The sequence below is a fragment of the Muscardinus avellanarius genome, assembly GCF_963383645.1.
Source record: "Muscardinus avellanarius genome assembly, chromosome: 10".
Classification (NCBI taxonomy): Eukaryota; Metazoa; Chordata; class Mammalia; order Rodentia; family Gliridae; genus Muscardinus; species Muscardinus avellanarius.
Genome location: NC_137796.1, coordinates 100017770 through 100044484, shown reverse-complemented (window position 1 = coordinate 100044484; position 26715 = coordinate 100017770). Strand labels below are relative to the sequence as shown.

At 52.9% G+C, this 26715-nt stretch overlaps 1 protein-coding gene across 1 annotated transcript in view; it reads left to right on the top strand.

Annotated features, from left to right (window-relative positions):
- The window catches only part of LOC308269141 (BOS complex subunit NOMO3), a gene marked incomplete at both ends in the record, with an annotated part of 51340 nt that extends 34786 nt beyond the window's left edge, over positions 1–16554 (top strand). The window contains 13 exons of the mRNA XM_080704319.1: positions 1002–1220; positions 1303–1385; positions 2983–3142; positions 3253–3379; positions 5020–5133; positions 5897–6024; positions 6992–7133; positions 9780–9863; positions 11029–11139; positions 12538–12639; positions 14465–14584; positions 15952–16044; positions 16423–16554. Of these exons, the coding sequence (XP_080560445.1) occupies positions 1002–1220; positions 1303–1385; positions 2983–3142; positions 3253–3379; positions 5020–5133; positions 5897–6024; positions 6992–7133; positions 9780–9863; positions 11029–11139; positions 12538–12639; positions 14465–14584; positions 15952–16044; positions 16423–16554 (1615 nt within the window). The remainder of the gene's footprint in view (positions 1–1001; positions 1221–1302; positions 1386–2982; positions 3143–3252; positions 3380–5019; positions 5134–5896; positions 6025–6991; positions 7134–9779; positions 9864–11028; positions 11140–12537; positions 12640–14464; positions 14585–15951; positions 16045–16422) is intronic.
- Between the last annotated feature and the right edge of the window lie 10161 nt (positions 16555–26715).

Here is a 26715-nt window from a genome sequence, read left to right as displayed (position 1 = left end):
CCGTCTCCCTTGATTCTTTCTCGCGCGCCCCTTCTCCAGCACACCTTGGCTCCAAGGTCAGAACCCACCACTGTCTAGTCCTTGTTCATGCCGTGTCCCATACGCGAGCCAATTCCCCATCTTTGCTGCTTAGAGCCTCGCAGTGGTTCCTGTCTGGCGCCCCATCCCAGCTGCTGCCGTGTGGCGGCATGTTAGGTGCCTTCATGGTGGAGAGCGCGTCCTTCTCTTATGGAGACTCCCAGCGGCCTCTCTTCCCACCAGCCTGTGACCAGAGCCGACTCCGCTGCCCCATGGGCAGCTTCTCCTGCGGCCCTGCCCAGCAGGCCGCGTTGGTCTCTTTGCTGCCTCAGCATCTGCCGGTGTGGCTTCCTCCCAGGACTGTGCACCTGCCGCCTGCCTGCCTGAGCCTCAGTCCACCAGAGGGCTGCAGGGCTCACGCTCCCTCCCTCGCACCCTTGCTCTGTGTCCCCTTAGCTAAAGGCCTCCACTGACCCCGCTGATAGAAGGCCCAGCACCCTGCTCCCTCCCCACGTTCCTCTTCTCCATTGCACCCACCACCTGACGCTCTCTGGGCTTCACCTCCCCTTCCTGTTCTAAGGGGCGTCCACTTCCTCGGGCTGGAGGCTGCAGTCTTAGTCCTTGAGTGCAGGCAGCGCCTGGCTCTCTAGCCAATCGAGTTCTCAGTGAAGGTTGACTGAAAGGACAGAGGGTGGCGGGGTGGGGAGAGCGCCACATCTGCGTAAACTGACATGTTTTCATCCATCGTCATAGCCGAGGGTGTTTAATTCTGGCCCAGATCTGCCAGTCCTGCTATGCAGCACCAAGAAGGTGCTTCTATTTTTTTTTTGAAGGATTAGTGTCTGTAAAATGGAAGATTTTGCCGCTGTGGTGGTGTTCTGAGGTGTTTAGTCTGTTGCGAGCCCTCACTTGGAGAATGTCAGGTTTCTGCCGACCGCAGAGATGTGCGGCGCTTCCCACAGGCTGCCCTGCCTCCCTTCCAGGTCTTCCATCGACAGCGAGCCGGCCTTGGTCCTGGGCCCTCTGAAGTCTGCGCAGGAGCTGCGGAGGGAGCAGCAGCTGGCGGAGATCGAGACCCGCAGACAGGAGAGGGAGAAGAACGGCAAAGAGGAGGGCGGCGAGGGAAGGACCAAGCCTCCCGGGCAGGAGATGGTGGATGAGTTACAAGGCCCTTTCCTATACGATTTCTCGTATTGGGCCAGGTAAGCGCGCTTTGCTGTCTTCTGCAGTGTCCTCTGTTATGGAGAGATAAGCCGTCAAACTGAAGTGCACCAACCCTTTTAGGTCTGGAGAGAAAATCACTGTGACACCCTCGTCTAAAGAGCTACTCTTTTACCCCCCTTCCATGGAAGCCCTCGTCAGCGGAGGTACGTGACCATTCTAAGAGCCAGCATCACGCCTTTGCGGTCCTTCCCGTGCCTGCACTTAAAGTTCGGCCTTGTGTTGTTATTGTGTGGCCGTGTCTGTGAGCTCCTGGAATCCTATTGGGCAATGGATGTCACAGTTAGATGGATGGACAGACAGACAGACAGATGGATAAATGGGTGGATAGATGAGTGGATGGGATGGATGGATGGATGCATGGATGCATGGATGGATGGATAGGTGCATGGATGAGTAGGTGGGTTGGTGAATGTATGAATGGATGGATGGTTGGATAGATGGGTAGTTGGGTGAGTAGATGGATGGATGGGTAGATGGATGGGTGGGTAGATGGGTGAATGGATGGATGGATATATGGATATATGGATATATGGATGGGTAGGTGGGTGGATGGATGGATAGATGGATGGGTGGGTGGATGGATGGATAGATGGGTGGTGGGTGGATGGGTAGATGGATGGATGGATAGATGGGTAGGTAGATGTATGGATGGGTGGATGGGTAGATGGATGGATGGGTAGGTAATGGATGGGTGGGTAGATGGATGGATGGATGGTAGATGGATGGGTGGTGGGTGGATGGGTGGGTAGGTAGATGGATGGATAGATGGGTGGATGGATGGATGGGTAGATGAATGGATGGTGAATGGATCGGTGGATAGATGGATGAGTGGATGGATGAATAGATGGGTGGATGGGTGGATGGGTGGGTGGATAGATGGGTGAGTGGGTGGTCGGTCTAAATACAAGCAGCCTTTATTGTTGGGCTTGTGGTGGCCTTCCTGGAAAAGTTCTTGATTTTCTTTTTTTCTTTTGTTGCTGAGGATTGAACCCAGAGACAGTACACCTCCAAGCTACACCACTAGACCCCTTTCCCCTTTTTTTAAAATCTTGAAACCGTATCTTGCTAAATTGCTAATTTTGAGGTTAAACTCAAACCTGTGATCCCCCTGTCTCAGCCTCCCAAGCACTGGGATTGCAGGTGGGCACCACCACGCCTAGCTTGGTTTCCTTTGATGTTATCAGATTGACATAGGAAAGGGGATGAAAAGTAAAACCGCTAATTACTAAAGCGCAGGACTTGTCTTCAGGTGTCTGAACCACCTGTGGTCTATCCATTGTGGTGGGAGGGTGTTTTTGGGGAATGGACTTGCAGTGAGTGCTTGTGGACTGTTTGCTGGCTGCTGAGGTTTACTTAGCTTTACAGGTTTGTTGAGTTACAGGCATTTGTGTGGCTCTTGTTTGGAAGTTGAGTGCATAGGAAACCTGACTTTCTAGTAGGCAGGCCCTGTAGGGTCATCTTCTGCTTTGGGTCCTGAGGTGGCCTTGTGAGGACCAAGGGCAAGGAGTAGTGAGTACCTAGCCTGTGTTAGGTCTGCCTGCTAAAGTCCTGGGCAGCTGAGTGAGGCCTCCAGGGATGGAGAGGGGCCCGGCCAGACTTGGGGTGTTGACCTCATTTGGAGCTAACCTCTCATATCTAATGTCTCGGTTTTAGGCTTTCTTTCATGGAAACCCCTGGCCAAATACCTCCCCTCCCTCTAAAGCTCAGCCCCATTCTTGGCTTTATTTCTTCCCCTTTTAGAAAGCTGCCCAGGGAAGCTGATCGAGATCCACGGGAAAGCAGGCTTGTTCCTAGAAGGCCAGATCCACCCGGAGCTGGAAGGAGTGGAGATTGTCATCAGTGAAAAGGGGGCGAGTTCACCCTTGATCACGGTCTTTACTGACGACAAGGGGGCCTACAGGTACACCTGCGTGAGAGGCCCACCGGAGGAGCAGGCTTCCTGGGGGCAGCGCTTCCTCTGGGACCGGAAGCAGAGCTGTTAGTAGCTAGCGTTTTGCCTTCTCTCACCAGCGTCGGCCCCCTGCACAGTGACCTGGAGTACACCGTGACCTCCCAGAAGGAGGGCTACGTGCTGACCGCGGTGGAGGGGACCATCGGAGACTTCAAGGCTTACGCCTTGGCCGGCGTGAGCTTCGAGGTAACGCTCCTGCTTTCAAAGGCTGCTCCCTTGGGGTGTGGGGCACGGGGGATGAGTTGCACAGACACTGCCACTGTGACAGTGTCCACACCCGGCTGCGCCTTGAGAACACGCACCATCAGAGCAAAGGCACACTGCTGCCCCCAGGCTGCTTCCCGGCCCGCAGTCCCCTGCTGTCTCACCTCTTTCTAGCTCACTTGACTAGTCTGTGTTTTCCAGGGTTTTTATATAAACGGAGTCACACACTGTGTCTTGTCTTTGGTCTGGCTTCTTTCACTCTGCGTACTTGGGAGAGATGGTGACTTTCACACGGTTGTGTACATTTTATCTGTTATCCTTACCTGTTCTCTGTGAAGAAGCGCAGATGTTCTTATGGTGGTGTTTAGTGTTTGTCTCCTGTCCACTGGTCCTTCTTGGGGAGAAACTTGCTCTGTATTGTCCAGAGTGGGTCTGGGAACCCTCGAGTATGAGTATTTATGAACTACAGGCCCAAGGACAAGAGTGACAGTGTCACATAGGTATTTTGGCATGCATGGTTCTAGTGATTGAACCAGGGATGTTCTTTCTCTGAGCTACACCGCCAGCCTTATTTTATTTTTTATTTTGAAACAGAATCTCACTAAATTGCTGAGGCTAGTTTTGAACCTGTGCTCCTCCTGTCTCAGCCTCCCAAATATTAGGATCATAGCACCACTATGCCTGTCTTAGGCCAAATGAAAATGTAAGATTTTATTTTGCTGAATATATTTTAAGCTAGATTAAAGGATATTCAGACTGGGAAGAGCTACTTGTACTCTAAATAATCTCTCTGGTTTACAAGGGACTCCTAAAATCAATAAGAAAAAGCCTCATAGGAAAAACATGGACAGAAGACATGAGGAGGCGATTCGTGAGTCCCATGAGTGGCTAATGAGCGCAGGGTGTGCTGAGCCCCGGCAGTCGCCGCGGGAATGCCAGCAAAGCTTCCAGCGAGATACCATTTTTAGGATTAGATTTTCAGTAATTAAATCTGTATTTTTTTTTGTGGTAAGCGTGTGTTTTCCCACATGTAGATGATTTATGGGACTGTGAGTGGTATAACTCTTCAAAATGTAACATTATTATCTCTTAGAATTTAAAGTACAAATACCCAATAATTCCTAGGGATTGATTGATTGCTCAGGAAAAGAGAAAGCCATAAGTGTACTGAGATGTGTATGTTGGAGGACCCTTGGGCCGTCTCCTTGGACTGGGACGTGCCATGGGTACTAGCCCCTGCTGTAGCATGCTCCACAGAGTGTGAGACACAGCAGGAAAGGAATGTGACCTGGCAGAAAGGGGAGCCAGCATAAATAGCTGGGGAGCGGAGCAGGGTGCAGAACTATACACACGGTGTGCCATTTCTACCTCACCCCCCGCCTCCGTACACTGGCCAGTCAGTCAGTGGTGCCAGTGACATCGGTGTGAGCGTAGGGAGCCTGTGGAAGGTTGCGCAGTAATCTCTCAGCATCAGTTACCTGTGGGGAGGGAGAGTAGATCCTCCTGCCCCTGTGGTTAATAGTGAAGGAAACCCTGCTGCCATTCCCTCCTGGCCTGTGGGATGCTGTCCTCCTGGCTAATGTGAGTCTGACCTCGCTCTGGCCATCCTTTCACATCCGCAGATAAAAGCTGAAGATGACCAGCCCCTGCCCGGGGTCCTCTTGTCCCTCAGCGGTGGTGTGTTTCGTTCCAACCTCTTGACTCAGGACAATGGCATTCTGACATTCTCAAACCTGGTAAGATGTCTTCCTGCGATTTATGGCCTACCTGTCTTCCCCGGGAGAGCTGGGACACGGCACACCTGACTTCTGTATTACTTGACAGCGTGAGGACAGAAACCAACGTGGAGTGGCCTATGTGTCTAGGGGACCGCGGCTAATTAGACGCCTGCTCCTCCCAGGACTTAGTGCTGCTCGTTTGTGTTCCCTCCACGCTCTTGCCACCACGCCAGTGTCATTAATTGCCCTGGCCCTGGCGGCTCCCCCTAAGGTGCCCCTTTGTTTTACCGTGGGATCCTGCTGTTTTTGATGCCAAGTCTTGTTCAGCACTTAGCTGGTGTTTCTTTGCAAAGCTCGTTCCATGTGGTGGGAGGATAGTACCAATTTTTCTTTCAAGATGGAGTCCCAGGCCCTGGCCTGGCTGATGGCAACCAGGAAGTGTATGTTAGTTGGCCATCCTGCCGGTCAGTCATGCGAGTGGAGTAACTGTTGTGGGAGGCCACAGGCAGGAGGCAGGGGGCATTCTAAGGCCACAGCTATGGTGAGGCACGCCCATCTGCCACTGCCTCTCAGTTACTGAGCCGTCTGTGTCGAATGCCTTCTACTCAGAGTGGATGAAGGCACGGGATGATGGCGGCTGCCACCGTAAGAGTTGTGATACTGTGGCTCTTCATTGAGGGACGGGGTTGTCATTCCTGCCTGTCTGGGGGTCCCTGGACTCCCGCAGCACAGTTCTGGCCCGCGGGCACCTCATTCTTTCCTGTGTGCTTTGTCTTGGCAGAGCCCTGGCCAGTACTACTTCAAACCCATGATGAAGGAGTTCCGCTTTGAGCCGTCCTCGCAGATGATCGAGGTGCAGGAGGGCCAGAACTTGAAGATCACCATCACCGGGTACCGCACGGCCTACAGGTAGGCCTGCCCTGCCCTCGCCTCCAGGGCGGGGGGCAGGCACGCTCGGGCTCCCTCTTCCAGCAGTGCCTCCAGGCTTTGTGATAGTTTGATTTGGGAGGCAAGGGACGGGAGATTTGAGGCTAGTTTTAACTGCTTCCTTTTTCTTCTAATATCTCAGCATGACAGCTGATTTACCAGCTTCCTATTTTGAAATTGGCTAGAGAGAGCCTGTTGAGTTGCTAGAAAATCTAATTAAAATTTTTAAATTAAGTTTAATTTTTAATTTAATTTGATTAAAAATTTAAAAGAGGGAAATGCATTCACTTGAGTACAACTCCGAAATGTTGAAAGGAGTGTACAGTGTAAAGCTGCTCTCCTGGCCTTGTCTCCTGGTCGTCCGAGTTCTCTTCTGGGAGGCGTCTAATATTTCCAATTTTTCTGAATACTTCCAGAGAAAGTTTATGCAAGTACTAGCTACAAGTAGAACAGATACTAGCGATGAACAGATGAACAGATAAATATATATGTATGCATTTACATACACATAAACACATATATGTACGTTATACATACATCCATATTTAAGCTTTTGTACAAAAGCACTTTAGATGAAGATTAATCAGAAAGATTGAGTTTAGAAAACTGGACCATTTTCAGGTGAATATATAGAATGAAAATCCCCGAGTTATTTTCATGTTGTTGAATGCATCGTTGTTTAAAATTCACAAGAATAAAATAAAGCTTAGCCTTTTTAAGTTATGAGTTTCTGGGGTGTCTCTCAGAAGGCATGAGAATAGAAATTGCTGAGCCTGTCCTGCCGGCTGGAAGGCCGGATTGGAAGTGGTCCCGGTGCAGCCGTGGCCCAGCTCACTGGAGCAGTCCCCTGCTGAGCGGTTCTGAGCCATAATTGTTGGTGACTACACAACACTCTCTGCGAGCCTTCGTCTGCTTCAGAAGTGTTCTGTTTCCTTTCTTGTCACACCAGTTGCTATGGCACAGTGTCTTCTTTAAATGGAGAACCAGAACAGGGCGTTGCAGTGGAAGCCGTGGGACAGAAGGACTGTAGCATTTATGGCGAAGATACCGTGACGGACGAAGAGGGAAAGTTCAGGCTGCGTGGCTTGCTGGTGAGACCAAGCGCGTATCGTGAGCGGGGTTTTCACCCTGGGTTCAGAGGTGTCTTGTAGTGCCCCAAGACTGCCAAGAGTAGGACGGGGTGAGGACGGAAGCCCTCCAGTCCCTGTTTCCATTGGCAGTTTGCCTTTTGTCTCGTCAGCACACAGGGTTAGGGTTCTGTGGCAAAACGAAGTTTGAAAGCCATGGGTCAGACTTTGCCCAGCATTGAGTGGCTTATTCCAGACCTCTCAGACAGGTGCTTGTGGGGCCGGAAGAGAAGTGTGAGTGGCTGAAGGCCCCGGGGTGTGAAGTTGGGAGTGGTGAGGATTGAGGAGAGGGCATGGCCCGGGGAAAGTGGGCACTGCCGGTCACCTCCAGCCCCTAGGCACGTCAGAGGCAGATCCAGGGTTGCTAGATGGCTAGAATCTTTCAAAGAAGAAGTAAACAATTTACACTTTCTGTAAAACTCCTGGTTTTTAGCTTTTTACAACTAAGTGAGCAGAAAAGAAGCAACTTCCTTGTGTGGACCAAATGAACAGCTGGCTTTTTCTTCTGGCTGCTGCACTGCAGCCTTTGGCTTAGGGGCAGTGGTGCCCTTACTCCTTGATTTTTACCTGCCATTTATTTGTTTGCTCACTATATGTTGACGTTGAAGTGTCTGAGACTTTGTGTCTCTGTTTTGTCATCTATAAAATGAGGGTGAGAACAGTCTCCAGACACACTACATGAGTTAATACATGTAAAACACACACCGTGGCGCCTGGCGACTCGGATCAGTAAAAAGTTAAAAGCACACAAGGCTTCGTTGCGGTTGTGAGCTGCTGCTGCTGTTGACAGCTTCTCTCGTCCTCACGCCAGCGGGAGGGACCTGGGGCCTTCCTTGCAGTCTCTTAGCTGGGCCTCCCCGGCTGGACCTCCCTTCGTGCTCACCTCCCTCGCCTCTCTCCCTCACAGGGTGAGAACTGTGCAGCGCCATCGTCGTTCCCCCAGTGCTCTGCTGGCCCGGCCGTGTTCTCATAAACGCCCGGACTTACCAGATTTCATTTAATTAAGCTGAGCACTGCTTTCTTCTCAGTTGCAGTGGAGAAGGATTTTCATCTTAACTGATGCTCCCTGTGGCCTTCTCCTCCCTCATGAGGGCTCTTTCAGCATTCGTAAGCCGTCCCTGTGGCAGCCCAGGCCTTCCCTGTACCAGGGCACAGGCTGGGAAGGAATGCCCTTGATGGCCTCTTCTGGGCTTGGATTTGAGTGTGCTGTTCTCCCGGGGATGGCAAGCTGGGCTGCTTTGTTGAGGTCCCCGAGGGCCTGGACCCCTGTTAGGAAGAGCACCTGGGCCTGTTTGTTTATGTGGCCTCTCTGGCCAGTGTGCGTGTCTTGTCGATTTCCTGGGGAGAAGGACTCCTTCTGGATATTGCTGTCAGAGGCTGCATGCGGCTCCCTGAGCACTGGCCAGGAGGCAAGGATTCGGCCAGCTGGGACCAGAGGGGCTGCCCCAGGCACGGGACGAGGGGCGCAGGCAGTGTCCGCTCTTTCCAGCTTCAGCAGCACGAGCTCTCCTGTCCTCCAGAATCAGCTCCTCGAGTCCTCTCCCCTCTGAGGTGCAAGTCGCTATCTTGAACTGAACCCGGTGCTGCCAGTCCTGATCTTGCACCTGTTTATTGGTGATCGTAACATTTGATTGTTTTTACACTGTGTTTTGTTTTTAAAAATAATATTATTGTCTTTGAAAACATCTCATATACTCATTATATAATTCAAGCAATATGTGGAAAAGGATATGACCCTGAAAGAGGAACCACCACAAAACCACCACTTGGAGACTGTGGTCCTGGTGAATGTGTTGTGAACACTGCTCCCTGTGCTACCCTGTTTGGAGGGAGATGATAAGAGACTAGAACCATACCCGCCATGTTTTGTGCTAGTTTATAAATAATTACTCCACCTTAGGTTTCCTTTCCTAGATGCACCTAGCTACCTGTGACCCTGACTCTGGCTTCAAAGCCGAGGAATTGCTGGGTTAGCCCTGCCATTGGGTCACAAAATAGTGTTAGAGTTTTTCTTTTTTTCTTTTTCAGAGTAATGACATTTTTGGTAAACGTGAAAATATACCTTTATCTTTGAGCAGTTGAATAAATATATAAACAAGATAATAAACTTACAAAGTGGGAAAGCCTCAGATTGTTCTTCCTAGAATACCCACTGTAAGCATTTGGGAGTGACCTTCCCGATATCACAGATGTGCATGTAGATAGATAGAAGACAGGGAAAGAGAAGAGTAGGAATGTCGTGCCAGGTATGGTGGTGCATGCCTGTAATCCCAGTTGTGGGAGGCTGAGATAGGAGGATCACAGGTTCGAGGCCAGCCTCAGCAACTTAGCAAGGCCCTCGGCAACTTAGCAAGACCCTGTTTCAAAATAAAAAATGAGATAGGGCTGGGGCAAACCTCAGAGTTAGAAATAAGTAGAAGAAAACAAAATGGAATTGGGATTCAAGGGGTCCCAGGACTTGAGATTTCTGTCACCAGAGGTGTTTCGAAAGGACGTCCTGAAAGGGGGGCAGGCTGCAGAGTGGGGACGGGTCCCACGCTGGCGAAGCCAGGCTCGGGCGGGGGTGATGGTGAGCGCTTTCCAGAGAAGTGACTGCTGGTGTCCTTGCAGCCGGGGTGCGTGTACCACGTTCAGCTCAAGGCCGAAGGCAATGATCACATCGAGCGTGCCCTGCCCCACCACCGGGTCGTCGAGGTAAGGCTGGGTCCTGCCGCCCGGGCTCCATCTGGCTGCCCCTCTGATCAGGGGTCGTTGGTGCTCCTTGCTGCCCGGCTGGGCTTGGAGTAGTGCACAGCACCGCCGTCAGGCATCAGGGAGGACGCGGCTGGCGCCCTTGCTGTCCACTCAGCTCCATCCCGCGCTGCGTGCGAAGGGTCTTTAAGCGCAGGCTGTTAACCTACGAAGTGGATTTATGGCATCCGGCTTTTACATGGTCAGATAGCTGCACCCACAGCAAACGCTGCAAGCGTTCCCTGCTCTGGTGACCTAGGCAGGAGCGAAGCCGTGTTGTGGGCTGTGGCGGGGCAGGTCGGAAAGAGGTGAGCCCTCGGGTCTTACGAGCCCCAGCAGGGTAGCTGAGGCTCTGCTCTGCTGATGGCTGCAGGCAACCTCAACCTGCTCTTTTTCAAGCGAACCTGAAAAGCCGGACATGGTGGCGCACACTTGTAATCCCAGCATTTGGGAGGCTGAGACAGGAGGATCACGGTTCACAGCCAGCCTCAGCTATTTAGTGAGTCCCCTTGCAACTCAGTGAGACCCAGTTCGAAAGAATAAAAATAGGTCTGCGGGTATAGCTTGGAGCTAGAGTGCCCCTAGGTTTCCTCCCCAGTATAAAAAAAGAGAGAGAACCTAAAAAAAAATCTTTGTATATGAAATCTTTTCTTCCCTCCCTCCTTTCATTTGAAATCTTTTATTCTGTGTGTGTGTGTGTGTGTGTGTGTGTGTGTGTGTGTGTGTGTGTGCTTGTGTTTGGTACTGGACATTAAACTCAGGGGCATTCCAAGTTATATCCCTAGTCCTATTTTTTATTTATTTATCTTGAAACCGGGTCTTACTAAGTTGCCGAGGCCGGCCTTGAACCTGCAATCCTCCTGTGTCAGCCTCTCAAGTACTGGGATTACTGTGCACCACCATGCGTGGTGAAATTTCTTACTTTTAAAGATGTTTGCAGGTAATTGAAACAGAAAAGAAATACTGTGTTCAGCAAACGCAGTGTCTGTGGGCCAGGTGTGGCCCGTCCGTCAGCGAGGACCTGGACACGAGTCTTCAAAGGCCGGCCGCGCCTGCTTCCTGTGGGAGGCGCCCCGGGGCCGGGGCCAGCTCAGCAGCTCCTCCAGCTCGCCTCTCCGTCTCTCCCTAGGTTGGGAACAATGACATCGATGATATAAACATCATAGTTTTCCGGCAGATTAACCAGTTTGACTTGAGTGGAAACGTGATCACCTCTTCCGAGTACCTTCCTACGTTGTGGGTAAGACCAGCCTTTCAGTACTGGAGGAGGCCGTTCCCAGCTGTGAGTGAGCGGGGGAGGCTGGTGCTTGTGGCCGTCCGGTCCTTGCCGTGGCCCTGCGCGGGGAGGCCCTGACTGCTGCTGCAGAGGCTGGAGGTTCGGCCTTGGAGACCTCCCTCGTGGGCGTCGGAGGGGCCTGTGTTCCACTGTCACGTAGCCCTCGGCCAGCACCTCGTCTTCAGGAGGACTGTAGTAGAGACCTTACGGTCAGCACAGTCTGGAGCCTGAAATGGAAGGGTAGTCTGTCACCATTTCTGAGCGCCGCCCCGAGGCAGGCAGCCTGGGCTCCTCTCACTGTAGTTACTCGCCCCGCTGCCTCCGCCCATCACTTCATTTCTGTGTGTCTCGGTTTCTTCCTATAAAACCCAGGCACTTGGACTCAGTGGCCGCTAACGGTCCTCTTCGGCTCTAACAGAATCTCCACATCTGTGACTGGTGAAGGCTTGTAGAAAGTGCCGTGGTCCCTGAGACGTGGCCGTGCATTGCCATGGGGCACTGGTACTGTTAGGTTCAGTGGCGAATTCGGCCCGTCCTCCTTCCCTCCTTTCCCTTCCTTCCTTCCTTCCTTCCTTCCTCCCTCCCTCCCTCCCTCCCTCCCTCCCTTCCTTCCTTCCTTCCTTCCTTCCTTCCTTCCTTCCTATGACTTACGGTCACAGGAAGAGTGCCTATGGGCTCGCCCTCGGAGGTGGTCTGTGTTCCCGGCAGGCGCAGGGTGGGGCGCGCATAGCCTTTATCGTCAGGGCCCTGCGTCCCTGGTCCTCGTGCCCCTTCACATGTGTAGTGAGGACAGGCTGCAGGCCTGACACGTTGGCCAGATCCAGAAGAGTGCTCCTCAATGTAGCCTGGAGAGCCAACTTCGTGGCGTGTGTTCTGAGTGTAGCAAACACGTGTGGAGTAGGTCACGTGATGTGATGGGGCCGCTCAAGGTGGGCGGGACCCTCCGTGACGGTCAGTGTCCGGCCTCCCTCCCTCGTGGAAGCCGTGTGACCTTCTGCAGCTCAGGCTCCCTGGCTCTTCATGGCGGTGGTAAGGAGGCCTCTGGTCACTGGGCTTGCCCGTGACGTGGGTAAAGGACGTCGTACATGCCCGGCATATACAGATGTGCAACAGTGTTGGGAGGGATCCTTTTTAGGCTTATCTAAAATCTTACATTTCTCTGCATGGCCCCTGCCCGGCGTCTCAGGACTGAGAAACGTGTTGTGTGGTTCCTCAGGAGAGGCTTCTTTTTCAAATGCCCATGTCCCAAAGACCGCCCCCACGCCGTGCCCGCCTAAGAGCCGAGCCGTCCCGCGGGGGTCTGGAATGAAACGCTTACCAGTGTCTCTCTCAAGCACGGCCGGCTCCGTTTCTGTTCCCCAGGTTAAGCTCTACAAAAGCGAGGACCTCGACAGCCCGGTGCAGACCGTGTCCCTGGGCCAGTCCCTCTTCTTCCACTTCCCGCCGCTGCTCCGAGATGGCGAGGTGAGCCCGGCGACAGGAACACGGTTCTCATCGTCCCCGAGACACACTGCTGCAGAAATGCGGCTCCCAATCAAAGGAGTCTGGGCTCTGTGGGATTACTGTTTCTTAATTAACTGTTTTTCCATTTACAAAAACAATACATATTCATGGCGGGAGATTTTGGAAAAAAGAGGGAAAAAACCAAAGCATCAGACCTAATCCCGTCATCCAGAAGTAACCACTGCTGACGTGTCGGTTGCTCCCCTTTGGGTTTTTTTCAGTGCATATGTATGTGAGAATATAAAAGAAATATTTATTCATTTATGGTAACAGCGCAGAACTGGGGCTCTTTTGTACATTGTTTTGTAATCTGTGCTTTTCAATGAAAAATATAAATCTCTCCCCTGTCATTCAATCTTTTATAACATGATTCTTGCTGGTTGCCCCGTAGTCCATAATATAGGAAATATAATGAATTTAACCAGGGCCGCAAATGTTGGGCTTTGTGTACCTCAGCACTCTGAACACATTTTCCCTGTCTTTCCTGGCCTCTACTTTTCCCCTGGAGAAATCCACCAAAAGTTTTATGACAGGGCTTGCCTTGAGTGTAGCAAGTCTCTTGCCAGTCTAAAATTCTTTTCTTTTCTTTCTTTCTTTTTCTTGTTTGTTTGTTTGAGATGCTGGGAACGAAATGCGGGGCTCTGTGCATGCTAGGCAAAAGCTCTGCCGCCAGCTCACAGCCCCGTGTCTGGCAGTGTAACTGGAATGTATCCTCCATAGACCGCTTGAGGTTCCTCTGTGTGGGCCTTCTTGGGCTTTATGGATCAGGAGACCTCCCACTCCAAACTGGGCAGTTTTTAGCCATTATTTCGGATGTGATTTAGTGATTATGAAAATGTTATTAGTCCTAACTGGACAGAGTCAAGCTGTAGTTGCTATGCTGGGACCAAACTTTGCAGAGAGGTTGGTTCTTTTCCAGTGGCCCTCGCCTGCGGCTGTCTGTTGTACATCGATGGTGCGAAGCCACCTTCCTGGCTCCTAATGACTGCACAGGCATGATATGCTGTAGCCTTTTTCTGTGTTAAATAATGAAACCGGTAGTCGTGGAATGTTGGGGTTCCTTCCCACACCTCCGGATGGTGTCACCCTTTAGAAGGGTCGCTTTCCATGGCTATGTAGAGATGCCGGGTCCCAGCCTGCATGGCTGCTGGCCAGCAGGGTGGCCGGGGCCAGCCGCTCTTACCCTCCCCAGGCTTCGGTCTTTATCTGAAAGGGGGTGATTGTCCCCGTTGTTCAGGGTTGAGGGCAGAGTGAGCGTGGTCCTAGTGCAGTGCGCATGGTGGCTGGCTCCTGTCTGGGGCTCAGCACACAGGGCTGTGGCTGTCAGTGGGACCGTTCTAGAGAGGCTATGTTTCTAGAACTTGCTAGAAATCTACCACTTGAGCATCGACCCTTAGAAGTCAGCCTCATTTTGGAATGAAACCGTCTTCCTCAGTTTGATCATGTACTTTCCCTCATCAGAACTGGCTCATAATAACTTTGGTGTTTCATGAAGTTAGATCCTCAAAGGACCGTAATTGTCGGGGTTGAATATGCTCATTAGACAGCGCCGCAGGCCCCGACAGCCTCATCAGGAGACGCGGTCTCGGAGACACCGGGACACGCGGCTGTCACTGATGGAGCAGCCCGCCGAGTCCCGCTTTGAAGTCAGCAGCCTTGGTTTGGGTGTGCAGCTTGGGCAGTCTTTACAAAGCAGGAAGCGCTGTCCCTCACAGCCGTACGTCAGCTTCAGCTTTCATTTGCCTTGCCAAAACTGTTTATAGAATAACTTCTTCCATGTGCACAGAACTACGTGGTGCTCCTGGACTCCACTCTTCCCCGATCCCAGTACGACTACGTCCTGCCTCAAGTTTCCTTCACCGCGGTGGGCTACCACAAGCACATCACCTTGGTGTTCAATCCCACGGTGAGAAGGGGGCTGGGGAAGCAAGGACGATGCCCTCACCCGGGCTTCGGGTCATGGGTCAAGAAGCTACTTAAAGGGCTCCTGGCTGGGCGTGTCCCCAGGCTGGATTCGACGGTCTAGATTTCCACGCGCCCGCTGTAGAGGGGTTGGTGCTAAGAGGGGGGTGGTTCAGATCAGAAGCTCAGGGGGCTCTGGGGGAGGCTGTGATGTCTGACCTGCTCAGACCTCTGCAGCCTCCTGCCAATTCTGGAAGTAGAGAGGACACAGAAGCAGGTCAATGCCACAGGGCTTGCAGGACCTCAGCGCGGACCTGGTCAGATAGCCTGATTAACTGACATACAAGTTGTAAGGAAAAAAGACCAAACAGCAGATGGACACAGTACCTGTAGATTAAAAGAAACTTGCTCGTTTACAGCCAGTTGTTCTTTGGGGCGGTTACGAGGTCCTGGGTCCCACAGGCTGTCAACAGCAACAGAAGCAGGGGGCATGCACGTGCCTGTCACACCCTGAGACCTTTGAGATCAATGATTCCCAAAGCCCGTGTGTGCTGGAGTCGCCCAGAGATTTAACACACCCTTCAGTGACAGCAAAATGATGGCAGGGCCGTGGCTGGGGAGAGTGGAGTGCGGGGGCCTGTGTTAAAAGCAGGAGCCTTGCTGCACCGCTGTTGGGCGGGCGTGCACTCCAGGCCTTCTCAGGAGGAGAGTGTTTTTTAAAGATAAGTGTATCTGGAGCAATATATTTAGTCTGTATTCCTTTTTTATAGCTGCATGGTGCTCTTTTGTGTTGATATGCCATATGTCATAGTCCATTCAGGCTGGAAAAGCAGCATAGACTAGGTGTTGCAGGTGTCAGTGGTGCTCACCACTTTGGCCAAAATTTAGTTCCATGGCTGTGCCTAGCTGCAAGGAAGGCTGGGAAATAGAATCTTTGTTCTTAATGGCCTTGCTGAAAGTTGGAAGGGGAGGAGAATGGCCCCTGGGGTGGAAGTAGCCGTCCCGGTCTGTCTCTTCCCTGTGTGTGACCTCGGGGGCCAGCTCTGTACCAGCAAGTGCCCTGTACAGCCTTGCAGGACACAGCCCACAGTAGCTGGGACCCACACCACGAGACCCATTTGCTTCCCAACCACAAGGACTCCTGCTCTTCACTCACACTCTGGGTAGTGAGTGATCAGAGAGGGAGTCTTCATGACGCAAGTAACAAGGGTTGGCTAGCAGGGGATTCGTTGGGAGATGGATCCAGTTCCCTGCGTTTCTTCCTTTGGATCTTGCGGGGTCTGTGTGTCCTTGGTAGCCAGGTTGGGCGGCTGGGCAGGGGGTGGCCGTGGATGACAGTAGATGTGGTGATGGTGCGCTTGGTGTTTGCAGAGGAAGCTGCCCGAGCAGGACATCGCGCAGGGATCGTACATCGCCCTGCCCCTGACGCTGCTGGTCCTGCTGGCCGGTTACAACCACGACAAGGTAGGAGGCACAGCGACCTCGAGGGGGTGGGTGCCAGGAGCATCCTCACGGCTTGAGGGGACCTGTGCCAGTGCCACAGGAATCCTAGGATTCGGGGTTGGGAGCGTCTGTGGAAGCCCAGCATCTACTTTCAAGGACATAACCCCTGGCGACATCTCTCCTGAACCCTGAGGCAGGAACGTTTAGGGGATGTGTCGCTCCTGGGGAGACACCAGCCCGCCCTCGTGCAGAGGCCTGCCTTTGAACCGAACTCCTCCACCAGCTCCCTGCGGTGCCGCCTGGGCCCGCAGGAGGGCGCGGACGAGCGGGGCGCCTGGTCCAGGGGGCGGAGTCCCCTGGTCGCTCTCACGCGTCTCTGTCTCACACTCTCTCCCTCAGCTCATCCCCTTGCTGCTGCAGCTGACAAGTCGGCTGCAGGGTGTCCGAGCTCTGGGCCAGGCAGCCTCTGACAACAGCGGCCCGGAGGATGCAAAGAGACAGGCCAAGAAACAGAAGACCCGGCGGACGTGAGCTGGAAGAGGAGCGGCGGAGCCCCGGACAAGCCTCGTCCCGCCCGGGGACAGAGGCGCACCCCTCACTCACAGAGGCGCACCCCTCACTCACTCACCTGAGCCGGCTGCTGGCCGCGCCCCCAGGCGGCGGGGTGGACCGCACGCGCCTCCCTTTGTGTGGTCCCTGCTGCAGTGCAATGAATGGACCCTCCTGTCACTCTGCTGAACACAATTTATTTTCGGAGTTGAAGATAATTTATTATTATTATTTTTGTCAAAGAAATATTTAAGCTGTGCTGGTAGTGTGAGAATGTAATCCTTAATCTTCAGCCTTCGTCTGCAAGAGGAGTCGTGGTGAACGTGGTGTTTGGTTCGGTAACGGCGCCCTCTGGCTGGGTGTTCCCTGAGCTTCCCTCTGCCCCTGTCCCTGCGGGACACCGCAGCCGCCTGTACCCACGACCCGGAGGGTCTGCTAGGAGGTGAGAACTCAATAAAGTGGCCCATTCTCTTGTGCGGGAGCCCATCTCAGACGCATTTCTCAGGGGACGTTGGCGGGAGTGAGATCCGCACAGAGCAGTGGGCCTCCCGGGCGCGGCCAGGCCGAGGCCGCCGCAGCTGTCTCGAGCCTGTGGTGGAGGGATGGGGGCACGGGGCTGTGGCAGCCGCAAGCACGCACTGCCTCGGAGGAGGCACAGGCACTCGGCTCTCGCTCCCCGCTGTCCTGAAGGCATGGATTTGTTTTCCTAGAGATGCCAGGAAGACAAAACTACGTGAGTTCTTCCAAATTTATATTAGTGAGAAATTCAGTATTTAAAAGAACCACACTCTTGGTTACACAGCATGCACGTGTAAGATGACTGAGTCTTCAAAGCCTGCACTTTGCACATGAGGTCCCCGGGTGTTCACAGCACCTCAGTAGTGCTCAGCCCGGTGTGCGGCGCGTGTCTGTAATCCCAGTACTTTGGAAGCTGAGATGGGAGGACTGCAGTTTCAGGACCAGCCTCATCAACTTAGCAAGACTCCGTAACCTAGCGAGGCCTTTTTCAGGACAAAAAATAGAAAGGGCAGCCGGATGTGGTGGTGCACGCTTGTCATCCCAGCATTCGGGAGGCTGAGACCCGAGGATCGCGGTTCGCGGACAGCCTCAGCTACTTAGTGAGGCCCTCTGCAACTTAGTGAGACCCTGTTTCAAAATAAAGAATAAAAAAAAAAAAATAGGGCAGGGGCTGTAGCTTGGAGGCCAAATGCCCCTGGGTTCCATCCCCAGACGCCCCCCCCCAAAAAAAACCCCAAAACAGGGCTGGGAATGTATGCCTAGAGGTCGAATGCCCCTGGGTTCAATCCCTAGTACCACTGAACACACACACTGCTAGCAAGGGAGCGGGAAGAGTGGAGGCCACTCTTGGCTCCCCACTGCGCCGACAGTGCTTGACGTGTTGTAGGTGCTCAGTGAGGAACCAGCGAGTGAGGAGGTGGCGGGCGGCACCTGCCCTGGGAGCACTTGCCACCTTCTCGGGTAGGAGCCAAGCCAGGAGGGCCGAGGGTCGCACGGTGAGCCCAGGGCTCAGCGTGGGGTCCAGATCCCACCTGTGGTCTCCGCCAGGCTCTGGGATGGGATGTTCCAGCCACGTCCATCAGGGCAGAGGGTCTTGGGCACCACCACCAAGGTGATGCTGAGCCTGGAGGATCCCGGCTTTGGGCCATGCGAGGAGCCACCACACCTGGACCGTCGGCTCAACTCCGGCCATCCTGTGGGTCAGCCGTCCTACCGGGTGAGGGAGGGGAGTCACGGGCTGTCGGGCACAGGTGCGATGCGTAATCCATTTCTCGGAGTGTTTTCTAACTCTTACTCCAAGTGGACATGTAGAACCATCCCTTTTAAATGTTAATGGGGCCTTTTATTGATGCGGTGTAAAGGTTAAGAGCTTGTGAAAGACACAACTAAATGTCAGCCTGCACCCCAGGCCAGTTCCCGGCGCTGCCATGACGTGGCAGCCTTTCCCCGTCGCTGACGGCAGGGGACTTTAGGGGACTTGTGCGTGGCATTTCCCTGTCCGTTTCTAAGTCGGTCCTGTTCTGTACGTCATTTCCTGCCACTTGGACAGGGCTGACCCTCTGGTGGGGAAGTAAATGCTCCTGTTATTTGAAGACTGAATGGACCGATAGTTACACGAGACATTTTCCCCCCTGGAGACTAAAAAAATAACTGTCTATAGTGGTGGGTTCTTGGTGAACACTGTTGCTTGCATGTTTTTGAGATGGCCAGAAGCTGGGCATGGTGGCACACGTTTGTAATCGCTAGTACTTGGGAGGTTGAGATAAGAAGGTCGCAGGTTCCAGAATAGCCTTATCAAATAGTGAAACTCTGGCCAACCTAGCAAGACTCTGTTTCAAAATAAAAATAAAAAATAGGGCTGGGGCTGTACCTCAGAGGTAGAATGCCTCTGAATATCAGATAGGCCAGAAAAGAGCCTGAGGCCACATCGGAACACCTCAGAAGCTTCAGGGCGGAGCCATTCCCAGCCAGTGCTCCGCCTCAGTCCGTTTCTGGGTTCTCGTGTTTTCGATTGTGTTTCCCAACAGTGAGGAGTGTTGTGATCCCGCCGTGGGGGACACAGGGACACGGGCGGGGGATAAGTGACCTGGGAGTGTGTCGTGTTCCCCAAGTCACTACCACCCAGCTGAGCTTCCCACGATCTTGACCCTCAGGGTTCGTGCCTACGATGTACGGTTGTGTTAGGCTCCAAGTTTCGGGGTCACGTGCAACACGGAGGAATTGAAAGGTGCTCAGTAAATGCAACAAAGAGTGGAGAGACTGCTAACAGATTTCTAGTTGTGAAATTAGTGAAGACTGTTTGGGTTTTAAATAATAGAAACCCAACTCCAACTAGCTTGAACAAAATGAAGCATTTTCTGGCTACGTAACTGCGGGACTCAGAGGTGTTTGGCTGTGCACAGTTGGATTCGGGGTCTGGCTCCACCTGACTCTGCGCCCCGGTGTGCCAGCCCCCTTCTGTTCTCCACCAACGACCTACACGGGTTCTCGGACCACTTGGCTCAAAATTTCCAGGCCCTGGCTCTTCTGCCTGGTGGCAGGGCAGAGGAGACGTTGCATTCACGTCCCCAGAAGTGGAGGGGAGGGTCACCAAGAGTGGAGTCTGGGGAAGCTGGCTCTGGCTGAGTTGAAGCCAGCAACATCGCCCCTTACATCCCCCGAGTTTGCAGATGGGCCCTGCAGGAGGAGCACATCCAGCCAAGCACCAGGAAGCAGAGGGGCAAAATGCAGAATCTCTGGGGATCGGCCCACGTGGCCCCAGGTGGCCAAGCCCAAAGCCCACCATCTTTGTCTTTGTCTTTTCATTAGCAAGCGATAACACATCACTGTATGACCATGACCGCCATAGGCCTTGAGCAGGGAGAGTAACTGACTGCGAGCCTGTGTACCAAGGCTAAGACTCCTCTCCGGCCCTGGGGCTTGGTGGGGTGGGGTGGCACAAAATGACCCCCTTCTCTCTCTTCAGTGGGGACCAGTGTCCTTATATCCATGGGCTCTGTACCCCCGTTGGGGTCTTGATTGGATGAGAACATCTTAATGACTTGCCCTCAGCTGTGCCCTCCACCTAGGATCCAGTAACATGCCACTGGTTTACGTATCCTTTTAGATGAATGGCTATCTCGCTGTTTTGCTTTGGGGAGTCAAAGTTTTGTCGGGTAAGATGAAAGCGTCGGAACAAGCGGCTCCCAGATCTGTGCAGAATCCACGCCTCTGGAGCCTGGCGGCCGCCTCTCCCTGTCTACTCTCTGCAAGGGAGGCGGCTGCAGCGGGGCGGTGGCTGCTGCATGCTCATCCGGTGGCTGCTCCGGGGCTGTTGAGTGACCCAGCCTGGGATCTGCCTCACTTGCTTTCTTTTTTGTGGACGGGATGGGCAGGAGTACGGGGAGAACATTTGCTGCCTACTACACATGCTTTTTGCCTCTCAGAATGCAAGTGTCTCACCTATGGGATGGTTGGCTGTCAACGGGCATGTGTGGAGTTCATGATTAGGATGGTAAAGAACCGTTCATGTGGATGATGCCAGAGACTTAGACGGGGGCAGGGCTAGGACAGGGGTTAGCCGATGGTGTAAATGGAGGGTGAGGGGGACACGGCCACACACATCCACTCCCCGCTGGCCCCCACTGCTTTGGGCAGAAGAGGGTAGTTGGAGCAAATTCTGGCCTTTGTGGGAGGTTTGCTGACCTCTTGTCTAGTGGGGTGCTTGGTAAAGTGTAGTTTCTGGGCTTTCTTTGTAGAGTTAGTTTCTTTGAAAAGTTAACCACCGGCGGGGGAGTCTTCATATTAACTGAGCATCTACCCGGTGCTAGGAATTGTTTGGCATAGTTGGGATTTAGTGGCAAGAGACCAGGTTCTACCTGTCACGAAACCTCATGCTAATGAAGGGAGGAGAGGATCTCATCAATTAGAACTCATCAGCTCGGCGGTGGGGCAGATGAGGGGTCAGGAAGGTCTTTTGAGTTGAGTTCTGCAGTGATCTGGAGGACGGGCTGCCCGGGCAGAGGCTGTGGTGATCAGGAAGGCTCTGAGGAGAGGAGTTTGACAACTTTGAGGCTCAGCAAAGACCGGCGTAGCCAGAGCAGAGACCTGGAGGAGGTGGCGGTGAGGAAGCTGGGCGGGCCAGGGATGAGAAGCCCCGGAGAGGAGTTTGGCTTTGTCCCGATGGTGGTGGGAGCCATTGTCGAGCGTAAATGGGGGTAAGCGGGGTGATCTGGCTTATGTTTTTTATAATTGTTTTAAATGTTCTAGGGAGGTTGGACTGTTGGGGAGCAGGGCTACATGCAGGGAGACCAGTAAGGAGGATGTTGTGTTGGTCTAGGCAGGCGATGGTGATGGCTTGGATTAGGGAGCTGGCAGATTGGGGCTGGGATTCAGAAAGAGCCAGAAGGCCTTGCTGATTCATTTGACATAGGAGACGGGGAGGAGGAATGTATGTTAGATGCGTCCTATGTTTCTGCATGGACAGCTGAGCTGGGCGGGGAAGCCAAGAGCTCTGTTTTGGCTGGTGTGAGTTTGAGGTGCCCATCACACACCCAGGACAGAAGGCATTGCGTCTGGAGCCTGTTGGTAGGCCAACTGGGGATGAGATGCGTCAGTGGCTTTAGATGGTAGATGAAGCCAGGGAATTGCATCCTTTATTTTTAAATTTTATTTTATTTTTTGCATTGCTGGGGATGGAACTCAGGGCTTTGTGTATGCCAGGCAGGTGCTCTGCCTCTGAGCTACATCCCCGGCCCAGTGAGTAGCCGTAAGACCAAATGAGGAGAGGGCTGGGTCCCCAACCCTGGGATAATTGAGCCTGCCAAAAAAAGATGGAGAGGAAGTGGCGATGGAGGCAGAAGGAAGCCCTTGTAAGGGTGGTGGGTGAATGGGCAATCTCCACCCATTCGTAGACAGATGGATGAAGGGGTGAATACTCATTGGTAATACTGCCAGTCATGACCCACTCATGAGGGGACAATGGAGGTGGCATGCCTTATATCTGTCAGATCATTTTGGGGTAGATCACCCCGATGGACAAGATTGACATCAGCAGCAATAGTCATCTTTAGAGAAAGTCGCCTGGTAGGAAGAGACAAGAAGGGCCCGTCACCTCTGTGAGCTTCTTCCTCTAAATACGTGAGTCCAGTCTAATTATGAGGAAAATATCAGAGACATCCCAAAACACCAAACTAGCACACCTCAAAATTCCCAGTGTGGCATTGTGGCTGTATCCTGGGGCAGAAAAGGAGCACTAAGTAAAAATAGGGAAATTTGAATAATGTCTGGATTTCTTTTTTTGTTGTTGTTGTTGTTGTTGGTACTGAGGATGGAACACAGGGGCTTTCTACCTCCAGGCTACACTCCCAGACCTATTTTATACTTTATTTGGAAACAGGGTCTCACTAAGTTGCCGAGAGCCTCACTAAGTAGCTGAGGCTGGCTTCGAACCTGTGCGATCCTCCTGTCTCAGCCTCCCAAGCGCGGGGATTACAAGCGTGCGCCACGATGCCCGGCCTCAATGTCTGGATTTCAGTTAATAATGATGTATCAAGGCAAAAGCACATGGGAGCTCAGTATTATCTATCTTTGCTATTTTCCTAAAGCTATCAAAATAAAAAGTTTAGACATTTTCAAGAAATGGCCAACCTGGGCATGGCGGTGCAACATATAATACCAGTACTTGGGAGGCTGAGATAGAAGGATCTCAGCTCGGGTCCTAGGTCAGCCTCAGTAACTTAGCAAGACCCTCAGAAACCTAGCCAGACCCTGTTTAAAAATAAATAAAAAAAGCTGGGCGTGGTGGGCACGCTTGTAATCCAAGTACTTGGGAGGCTGAGACTGGAGGATCCGGGTTCTCAGACAGCCTCAGCTACTTAGTGAGGCCCTTTGCAACTCAGTGAGACCCTGTTCAAAATAAAGAATTAATGGAATAATGGAGGGGAAACCTCAGCAAAGCTAGAATGGAAGGGTAGGAGAGGAAGAAGGCTGAGGTTGATTAATGGAGGAGCTACATCTGAATATGTGTAAAAGTATGAATGTAGCATGGTCAGCCTGGACACTCACTGTTGGGAGTAGGGAGGGGAAGTGTCGGGGGGAGAGGGCGCCAAGCACAGTCTGATTGTATGCCATTTTCAGTATTACCCACATAAAAATAAAAAAAAGAAAGAAAAAATATATAAAATAAAAAATAGGACTGGGGATGTAGCTCAGATGTCGAATATCCCTGGGCTCCATCCACAAGGCTGCAAAATAAATAAGCAAATACATAAATAAAAAAGATTGAGGGTGCCGGGTGTGGTGGCGCACACTTATAATCCCGATGCTTGGGAGGCTGAGACAGGAGGATCGCACAGGTTCGAAGCCAGCCTCAGCTACTTAGTGAGGCTCTCAGCAACTGAGTGAGACCTTGCTTCTGAATAGAATATAATATAGGTCTGGGAGTATAGCCCGGAGGTAGAAAGCCCCTGGGTTCTACCCCCAGTACCACCAAAAAAAAAAAAAAAAAAAAAGATTGAGGGTGTAGCTTGGAGGGAGAATGCCCCTAGGTTCAATTCCTAGCACAACAATAAATACACAAGAGAGTAAATAAATGAATGGGAAAAAATGAACAAAAACAAGGCCACGTACCTGCGCGTCGCAGACTCAGCGTAGGGCATCTTTTACCAGGTGTGGTCTGTGGGCATGACCTTCCCTGGCACCATTTAACCTTGGCTGCCTGATCTTTACCGCAGCCACTGACCGCAGCGAACAGACAAGTCCAAGTTAGGGCTGTGCCCAAACAGCATCCAGACGACCACACTCGAGTGTGGACCTGCAAAGTCCAAGGAATAGGACAAGCGGGGGTGGCGAGCTCCGAGCCATGGCCAAAGCCACTGGCTGCCTGTCTTTGTCAATAAAGTTTTATCAGAACCCAGCCACACCCATACAACTCTGTATCAGCTGTGGCTGCTCTCCACCCACAGAGGCAGAGCTGAGTAGTTGCAACAGAGATGGCACGGCCCACAGACTACTGAAAAAGTGGGCTGCCTGGGCTGGGGGAGGAAATCCTGTCTTTGTTCCTCTTTAGTAGGAAGGGAGAGGGACCCCGTGGAGCGCTGAGTTGGTTTTTTTTTTTTTTTTTTTATCAACAAAGCACACAGCTGGACAGAGCCCAAGGCTTGATTCTTTGGGCCTAAAGTGGATCATTAATACCGAGCGTTCACAGCCCACTCGCTCTGGACGATCTCATTTCCTGTCTGCCATCTCTCATCATGGGCTCCCGCATGCAAGGGTCAGGGCCGCGTGTCTTCATCTACATTCTGAGGTCTCAGAGCATATTGATTCTGCGAAACGTACATTTCTTTGAAAAGAGCGCCTCCTGACATGACAGGAGATCACACATGGCTTGTTTTCTGTCCCTTTCATTCCCCTCTGAACACGATAAAATCATGCTCCAGCGCACCGAGGGACCCTCGTGTCTCTCGGAAGCAGGCCGTGTGTTTGCTTTCCTTTCTAATCTCTGTCCAGCCCGTGAGGCAGAGTGGAACATTTGGATTGACTTTGAAGCCAGACCCATCTGAGTGCGAGTCCCGGCCTGTCACTGATGGGGCTGTGTAACTCTGGGGGGACGGCCCAGTGCTCCCCAGCCTTTGTGGAAGCAAGAGTGAAGCGGGGATCGTACCAGCCTCGTGGGGCAGTTGCCAGAGTTCAGCAAGAGGAGGTTCAGAGCAGCGGGCCCAGGGTTGGTTCACAGCACAAGCCCTTTGCAGACACAGAAGCAGGGCTGGCAGCTGTCTGCTCTCCCCTGGCGAGGGTGCCTGTTTGTTATACCAGCCATCTGGGTTGGTCATAGAGTCCAGTCCAATTGCCCGGTGCTTGCTTTGTGTCAACTATTGAGAGTTTTGAGAAATCCGGTGTACACCGATGCCGTTACCATCTGAGCCCTTCTTGGAGACCGTCTGCTTGGCTTTACCTCTCTGTTCCTCAGTGTCTAAAGCACTGGCTGCTAAGGGCTCACAGCTGTCTCCTCTGGAGAGTCACCCTCAGAAGGAGCCACCCTGCCTGGGAGGGAGCCAGGTCCTGGCAGTGGCCCAGTGACCAGCTGACACAGCAACGTTCACGGTGGAGACAGCTCATGTGCAGCCCACCCTCCAGACCTCCGCACGGGGGTGGGCCGAGGCTGATTTAGGGGCCCCTGTTGGTCCTCACTTCCCTTCTCCCCAAAGCCCTCCATCAAAATACCACCTCACCCCTATGCCCGACTCTCTTTATTTCTAGGCAGGCTGGTCAGAGGCTACCAGTGTCCGGCCATGACAGATCCAGCTTGTTCTCCAATTGGCAGGACAGTGGTCAATCCCCGGGCACCCAGCAGAGGGAGCCAAGGGGCCACCTGCCAGGAGCCGGTCTGTGGGGTCACAGGCGGGCAGGCGGGTAACCAGCAGGGGCTGTGACTCGGGGACTTTGTCAAACACGTCATCCCCCTGCCTCCGACGCATGCAGACAATGGTGAATGAGTTTTCTGCACGCCACACCGCAGCCCCTCGTCTGATGTGATATCGGCAGGAGTTGAGTGTGAGAGGAATACGTGTGTGTGATGTGCACAAAGGTGTGTGTGTGTGTGTGTGTGTGTGTGTGTGTGTGTGTGTGTGCGCGCGCATGCACAGCAAAGCTGTGAGCCCCACTGCTGGCCAAAGTCGTGTGGGAACCGGCCCTCCCTCCTGTTGCCCGCATCCCTCAGACGGTGGGCAGCTGGCTGAGGAGGAGGTACCCGGATGCGCTCTTCACAGGACTCCAGCCGTCTCCCCAGCGTCTTGGGCCTCAGCCTTCTGAGCATGACTTGGCCTCTGGCTTTGAGAGCCTGCCAGAGATACCATCTGGCCTGGGAAATATCCTCAGGCTGGTGCAGCCCACTGACCACTGCTACTGGCCTGCAACTTCTGTGTCCAGCCCAGCCTGACCTGTGTGGGTACCAGGGATGAAGCCATGTCTTGGGAAGGGTTGGTTAGGGATACCTGGTTTCTGGGCCTTGCTCTGTGACTCAGGTGTGGGGAACACTGGGTCAGTTACTGCGCACTGGCCCCATCTGAAGCCTGCCTAGTGGAGAGCCAGCCTCCCCTCGAGTTTGTCCAGGATGGACACCTCTTGCCTAGGTGAGGGTTTGGAGAAAGACATTTATATTTGGGGCACTGTTGTCTTAGTCAGCGATCTTGCCTGCAGTGGTTAGCACTGGAGATCAGAATAGCTTCAGCAAATGTCTCAGAATCCAAGGCAGGGCAGGGAAGCAGCTGGGCTGCAGGGGGATTTGAGCCCCTTCCCATCCTAGGTACAGTGCTAAAGGGTTGAGAAAATATTCTCATTGGATTCTCCAAAGAAATGGGCGAGGAAATGGAGGGTGAGAATGGCCAAGCACCTTCCCAGGGATAGCAGATGTCGTCACTCGGACTGGAACTCGAACCTTTCTGACTCTCAAGTCTAAGCTCTTAACCCCTGTGCCACATATCCACTCCCTCTAGTGTGCATGTGTAGCAGTCAGGGATGGCTACTCTGCTGTAACAAATAGACCCAAACCTAGTGGCCTATGCACTCATGCATGTGTGTGGGCACACACACACACACACACACACACACACACATGCACACACACACAGTAGGGGTTTGTTTCTT